Source organism: Engraulis encrasicolus, chromosome 18, assembly GCF_034702125.1.
Source record: "Engraulis encrasicolus isolate BLACKSEA-1 chromosome 18, IST_EnEncr_1.0, whole genome shotgun sequence".
NCBI lineage: Eukaryota > Metazoa > Chordata > Actinopteri > Clupeiformes > Engraulidae > Engraulis > Engraulis encrasicolus.
In genome coordinates, this window is record NC_085874.1 from 4,041,221 (window position 1) to 4,048,041 (window position 6,821).

Below are 6,821 nucleotides of genomic sequence, written 5' to 3' on the forward strand. Positions count from 1 at the left end.
ATTCTGCTTCCAAACATTATAATTAGGCCAAATTAAGATTAAACTATAACATGTTTTGATTCCTATGTAAAGTCATTAAAGTATTGATTAATGTCTAAACCAAGATTCATTGTAATTAATCACTTAAATCCTTTTTTAGTGCATATTCATACGTAGACGTTTGGGTTGGGGGTGCGCAGCTTGTCTTGAGCACAGGTTATAGGGGGTGCTTCAAGAAAAAAGGTTAAGAACCACTGATGTACTGTATGTACCTATGAGGGTCAAAGACGTTTTTTGGGCTCAGACATCAGGTGGCGCAACAGCACCCAATGCCCATAAATTAATGAGTAATTAGTAATAACTAAAACAAACTAACAAAAAAATCCATACAATTGTGACACTGGCTGTCGTTGCGCCGCCCTGACGTGTGCTGCTGCTGAAACGTCACTGATCCATGTATGTATGTACAGTATGTGTATGCGAGAGTGCATCAAATGCCCAAGACTGCAAAATCCCACTCTTCTTCTGCAATATTATTCCTTTGTCCTAACAGTATTCTTGAAAAAGTTTGGCAGGAAGACTGCAGAAGAAGAGTGGGATTTTAAGTCTGGGGCATTTCTTGCACCCTAATGTAGACTATGTAGGTATGTTGACATTCATGTGAATGTACAGTATGCATGTATAGTATACCTGTGTGTCAATCTGGCAACAGAGAGATCGCCATGGCTTAAGTTAAAACAACAGTGTATTCCTCTAAACCACAAAATTCCCTTGTTAGGGAGTGGGCGAGTTTAGGACTCTGAAATCACCATAGTGCGAACCCCTGCTGCTGTCAATGGACTGCCCCTTCTCCGATGAGTTGCTCAGAAACTCGTCCGTGAAGGACAGTGAGCTGTCTACGTCAGAGGAATTGCACTCGACGAACCTGTAGCTAAAGCTGAACCCTGCACCCCCAAACATGTCTCTGCGGGCCCCGTACTGCTCCTCGGGGTCACCCCGGCGAGGCTCCGGCTTCAAGGGGTACAGCGCTGCCGCCTCCTCCCTCTCCGCCTCCCTGCCCTCCTCCTGCGGTTCCTGCTTGACCTCGGCGACGGAGGAGGTGTGGGTGGGGGCCGCTGAGCTCAGGGGCAGGTCTGCGGAGTACATGGCCGGGCAGAGGGGCTCCTTGTGGGGCAGGCTGCAGACGGAGGAGTGGGTGGAGAGCAGCAGCTCCAGGCGGGCGCGCTCGTCTCGTAGGGAGTCCACCTGCTGCTGCAGGCTGGCCTGCTCCTGTTCCAGACGTTCTGTTTCCTGGAGATGGGAGACACAGAAGGGATACACACATGAACACACACATGAACACACACATGTGCACACATATAATAGTAGACAGACATAATGTATGTGTGCATTGTACAGTATGTGTGCAAAATCAGGCAGACAAACACAGGCCCACACACACACACATGTGCATGGAAAGATAGAAAGACAGACAGACAGACAGACAGACAGACAGACAGACACACACACACACACACACACACACACACACACACACACACACACACACACACACACACACACACACACAGGGTCACAAACACACAAAGAGTCACAGACACATGCATACATCATAATAAACACTGGCATACCACGAACACCCACACATACAAGTACACCCAAAGAAAGAAAGAGTGAGGGGGAGAAAATCTCAAACACCATTTTTAGCCTCCTTTCATAGGTCAGCAGCGTGAATCAAAATGCGTTATGCCTGAGGCACATTTCATGAATACTGTGTACAGTACAAATGTCTCAGGCTCCTCAACCGTAATGGGTAAAAAATATAAAAAATTAAAGTAAAAATAACTAAATAAGTAGTCTTCTCCATTTGGACACACACACACACGCACACACACACACACACACACACACACACACACACACACACACACACACACACACACACACACACACACACACGTGCGCGAACACACACACACACACACACACACACACACACACACACACACACACACACACACACACACACACACACACACTAACAATGTCTGCAAAGGAGGGAAGAACGAGTCACTTACATTAAAGCAGTTACAGTATAGTATACTGTATAGCAGGGATATTCAATTAAATGTCAACGAGGGCCAGTTTTTCAAATTCCTTATAGTAAAGTTACCAAACTATGCATATGTATTATGGTTGTGGAAAAAATATGGGACACTTCATTGAGGTGGGGGGTGTGGGGGTCCTCTCCCAGAAAGTTTTGCATTTCTTAGATAATTACTAATTTCTTAGTAATTTCCTGCATTTTAACGTCCTGTGTCCGCTCGATACGGAACCCTCTTATCTCTAAATAAATAAAAAAAACGATTCCATATTTCAAATGGCTTGTGGGGGGCCAGAACCTTGCTGTCCAAGGGCCGCATCTGGCCCCAGGGCTGCCATTTGAATAGCCCTGGTATATAGATTTAGTAGTTTGTAATACCGTACTTTCGTTTTTCATCATTCTCCACCCTTTTATTCATATACTGCTATTCATAGCCCCTGGTGGGAAGTGGACAGGGAGGTGAAGCAAGTTATCACGCATAACTTAATGGGCTAATAAAAGTGAATGAAATCACAGAAAATAATTAAAATTAGTCTGAAATCACCCTCCGTACTATAAGCTCGTTGTTACCAAAATCGTAATGACCAAGTCATAATCAGTTAATTAAAGGTGTACCATGCATGATTGTGGCCAGAGTAGGTATTGCAACTATGTTGCTCATTGAAACTATGATGAACTAATATTTACTAGTATGACCAAAGTACAGTATTTTAGTACAGTTTTTGCAGCTAAAAATGTCTATTTCTTGACATTCAAAATGGCAGACAATGAAGAAGATCCCCCTTTTCATGTAGGCCCCTATGAAAAATGCCCTTTTCCCAGTCATAATGAATACTTAGTATTTGAAGATGGTGGGAAGTATTTGTAATAACAAAAAAATGTGAATGGGCAGCATGAATTCTGGAAATGAACTACTAAAATGAAATATTACGCAGTGCAACTCAAGGGGGGGTTGGGAGCATATATTTGCAGAGCTGGTGGAGCATGTCTTCAAGAGAGTAGTGGAGTGAAGTGGACTGACCCCCTGCAGCAGGTCTGTCAGCTCCCTCCGGCGGTTGCGGCACTTGGCGGCCGCCAGCTTGTTGCGCTCCCTCCTCAGCCTCTGCTTTTCCTCCTCCTCTGGGTTCAGCTGCACACATACACAAGGCAAGGCAAGGCAAGGCAAGTTTATTTATATAGCGCATTTCATACACAGGTGCAACTCAATGTGCTTCACAAAGTTAACAGATGTAAATGAAAGGAAAACAGGGAAATGAATTAGAGTCAAAAAAAACATTTAAAACATTAAGATAAAACATAAGGTAAAAATAATAATAAAATAAAACATAAATAAACATAAAACCTTGAAAAACAATTCTTATTTTACTAATTTACTTCTCTTATTTTACCGTCTTTTCATTCAATAATTTAAGAAAGCATCTGAGAACAGCTTTGTCTTGAGTCTAGATTTAAAGCTATCAATAGTGGGTGCATTTTTTACGTCATCTGGAAGCTGGTTCCAAAGCTTTGAAGCATAGAAGCTAAAGGCTGCCTCTCCACATTTTGTTTTGACTTTTGGAATCACCAGCAAATTCTTCTCCGTTGACCTTAGTGACCTGGCCGGTGCATACAGCTGAAACATATCCAGTAGATATGTGGGTCCCATTCCATTTAATGATTTAAATACAAGTAGCATTGCCTTAAAATCAATTCTGTAGCTTACTGGGAGCCAATGCAGCGATCTTAAAATTGGAGTAATGTGGTCAAACTTCCTTGTCTTTGTAAGAACCCTTGCAGCTGCATTTTGTAACAGTTGAAGCTGTTTAATGGTCTTATTTGTACACATACACACACACACGAACAGACACATGGTTGGAACCGCACAGGCCTTACAGGACGATTTGTGTACACACACACCGTTTGTACTGCACAGGCTTACCCCCCGACACACACACACACACACACACAGGCCTCACAGGTGGATTTGTGTAAACCCCCCTCCCACACACACACACACACACACACACACACACACACACACACACACACACACACACACACAAACCCGCGCACACACACACACACACACACACACACACACACACACACACACACACACACACACACACACACACACACACCGCACAGGCTCCACAGATGGCTCTGTGTATCACACACTCCCACTACAGTCTTCTTCACAGGAGGATGTGTGCCTGGATGGATAAATGCATGGATGGATGGATGGATGGATGGATGGATGGATGGATGCATGGACTGGTCGTTGGAAGAATGGATAAAAGGATCAGTGAGGGTGTGCATGGGCACATGGATGGGAGGGTGTGCTAGTTGTTAGTGTGTGTGTGTGTGTGTGTGTGTGTGTGTGTGTGTGTGTGTGTGTGTGTGTGTGTATGTGTGTGTGCATGGCATGTTTTTTACATTGAAAATGTAGGTACCGGTAGCATCACAGTGGTTCTTAGAATGGACATTTCTAGAGGTATACAACTAGTCAAGTGCTTTCTAAGCAGTACATTTCAGATGAATCCAATGTACATTTATTTACAATGTATTTGCATGTAACACACTCTTTTCCATCCCAGTAACATACAGTACAAAATGGTATTTACCATTATTAGATTATTTGACAATCAGGTGAAAATGAAGAGGCCAACAGCACAACAAGCACTCTGTGGCTCCTCAAAGTCAAGTGGGGCAAAACCAAACAGAATTGAAACAAATTCTCTCTCTCTCTCTCTCTCTCTCTCTCTCTCTCTCTCTCTCTCTCACACACACACACACACACACACACACACACACACAGACACACACACAGACACACACACACACACACACACACACACACACACACACACACACACACACACACACACACACACACACACACACACACACACACAGGTGGTCTCTGTATGTGTATTACCTATTGTAATTCATACTTAATTGTTGCATGATCATTCATCGGACATTGACACCAGTTGATGATGACACTACTAGCCTGCTGTGAATAGCTTGATGGGTGTATATGGGGATTTCCGTGACTTTAGCCTACCTGATGAGCTTTTTTCCTCTGCCAGCTGGTGTTTCCAATGGAGTGTATGACGCCTGGGCGGGCTAGCCCACTCGGCGTGGGGTGGGTCACCGGCCGGCCGTATGGGTGCGCGGGGACGCAGGTTCCTGACGTCGACCCTAGTACAGCCGGCTGCACCATCCACTGGAGTTCATGGCTTGAGGCTATTGCGTTTATGGTGGGGACAAAGGCACTGTTGGGCATCGGCATGTTTGGCTGGCTTGCCTGGCGTTGAGAGAGAGAGAGAGAGAGAGAGAGAGAGAGAGAGAGAGAGAGAGAGAGAGAGAGAGAGAGAGAGAGAGAGATGCTTTCTTTTTTATACGCTGTCATCTGAATGCAACTTTATCATGAAATGATTTTACACTTGCGTAAATAGAGTGAACATAAGCTACGATAACGTCTAAAAGGCTATAGCCTAGACACAAATGATTTTTTAAAAGTGTCAACAGTTGCCTAATGGCGCAATGAAAGTAAGACACCACACACACAGAGAGAGAGAGAGAGAGAGAGAGAGAGAGAGAGAGAGAGAGAGAGAGAGAGAGAGAGAGAGAGAGAGAGAGATGAAACGAAAGTAGGCTACCTGTGATGAAGCGATGGTACTGAGGTGGCGAAGTTGTTTTCGGCAGGTGCTGTCAGTGAAGGATGATGGGTTGTCCTCCTCAAAGTTTTCCTGGCTCATACTCGACTACGTAAAAATCCTGACATATGGCAGCAGTCGGCTGTTGCGTTGTTAAATCACTCTGCGTAACACCAGGCCGTCCTCCCTCTGTAGACGAACTTTTGGAGACGTTAAACCGAGATTCGAATTAAAAGCAAATTGCGCGTATCTTCAAGCTCCACTGTGTCCTGACTGGGTGACACAAATGAGTGATGAAAATGAGTTAATAATAATACAAAAAATCTAGACATGAAACGATTTACAGAGCGTTCCTCTCATCTCACGAATCATCTGGCTGTTTCAAAGAATGTCATTTGAAGCTCGCATTTGGGCTAAATTGCCGGCTGACGCATCCATCCAAAAATGGGCAATTGCGTCAGAGCTCCGGAGTGTGGGTTACCTTGGTTTGCATGACGTCAAAGGCAGGAGGATTTCCGTCCGTTGGTTGCAGTGCTCCCCACAGCAAACATGTTTAAAGAATCAGATGTAAGAAGAAACCAACAGGAAGTAACGGCCACATGCTGGAATCAGAACAAATAACAGATTGGAACGCCGAAAGATATCGGCAGGGACGGGAAAGCTATGATTAGTCATGCCTGTCTGAACTTGAAGCCAGCATAATTCTGCACATTTCCATGCCACCCCCGTTTTGTTCAATGGACTTCAGAGGGACGTCATGATGACATCCCCTGTGGTTCTAAAACACATAGTCTACAGTCTACATATACACCATTTTCAGCAAGCGTCCTAACAGAAATATAGCCTACCGATTATTATAAATATAGTAATGCATAGTAAGATTGAAAGCACTTTAGTGTGTGTGTGTGTGTGTGTGTGTGTGTGTGTGTGTGTGTGTGTGTGTGTGTGTGTGTGTGTGTACGCACGCAAATGGATGTGTGTGCCAATTGTGTGCATTCTCTCAACCAATCAATCAATCCCACCCATCCATCCATCCAATCCATCCATCCATGAATTCTCAATTAGCAAGATTCTTTCATATCCTAACAAAATCATCA

The 6,821-nt window shown here is 44.3% G+C and overlaps 1 protein-coding gene across 2 annotated transcripts; it reads right to left on the bottom strand.

Annotated features, from left to right (window-relative positions):
- Positions 1–440: 440 nt before the first annotated feature.
- fosl2l (fos-like antigen 2 like) lies at positions 441–6,083 on the bottom strand. Of its 2 annotated transcripts, XM_063222842.1 has the most exons (4): positions 5,728–6,083; positions 5,130–5,372; positions 3,105–3,212; positions 441–1,269 (listed from the first exon to the last, which is right to left on the bottom strand). In XM_063222842.1, the coding sequence occupies exons 1-4, from the start codon at positions 5,824–5,826 to the stop codon at positions 754–756; spliced, it is 966 nt and encodes a 321-aa protein (XP_063078912.1). In that variant the 5' UTR covers positions 5,827–6,083; the 3' UTR covers positions 441–753. The 2 variants fall into 2 exon arrangements, with proteins under 2 accessions (XP_063078912.1, XP_063078913.1); XM_063222843.1 differs by lacking the exon at positions 3,105–3,212.
- Between the last annotated feature and the right edge of the window lie 738 nt (positions 6,084–6,821).

What these genes read in the sequence shown, in the direction of transcription:
- fosl2l (XM_063222842.1), bottom strand. Translation starts at nt 5,826, where the DNA reads ATGAGCCAGGAAAACTTTGAGGAGGACAACCCATCATCCTTCACTGAC. An exon ending in GTACCATCGCTTCATCACAG is followed by an intron (nt 5,373 to 5,727) that starts GTAGCCTACTTT and finishes TCTCAACGCCAG; the next exon opens with GCAAGCCAGCCAAACATGCC. An exon ending in TGACAGACCTGCTGCAGGGG is followed by an intron (nt 1,270 to 3,104) that starts GTCAGTCCACTT and finishes TCCCATCTCCAG; the next exon opens with GAAACAGAACGTCTGGAACA.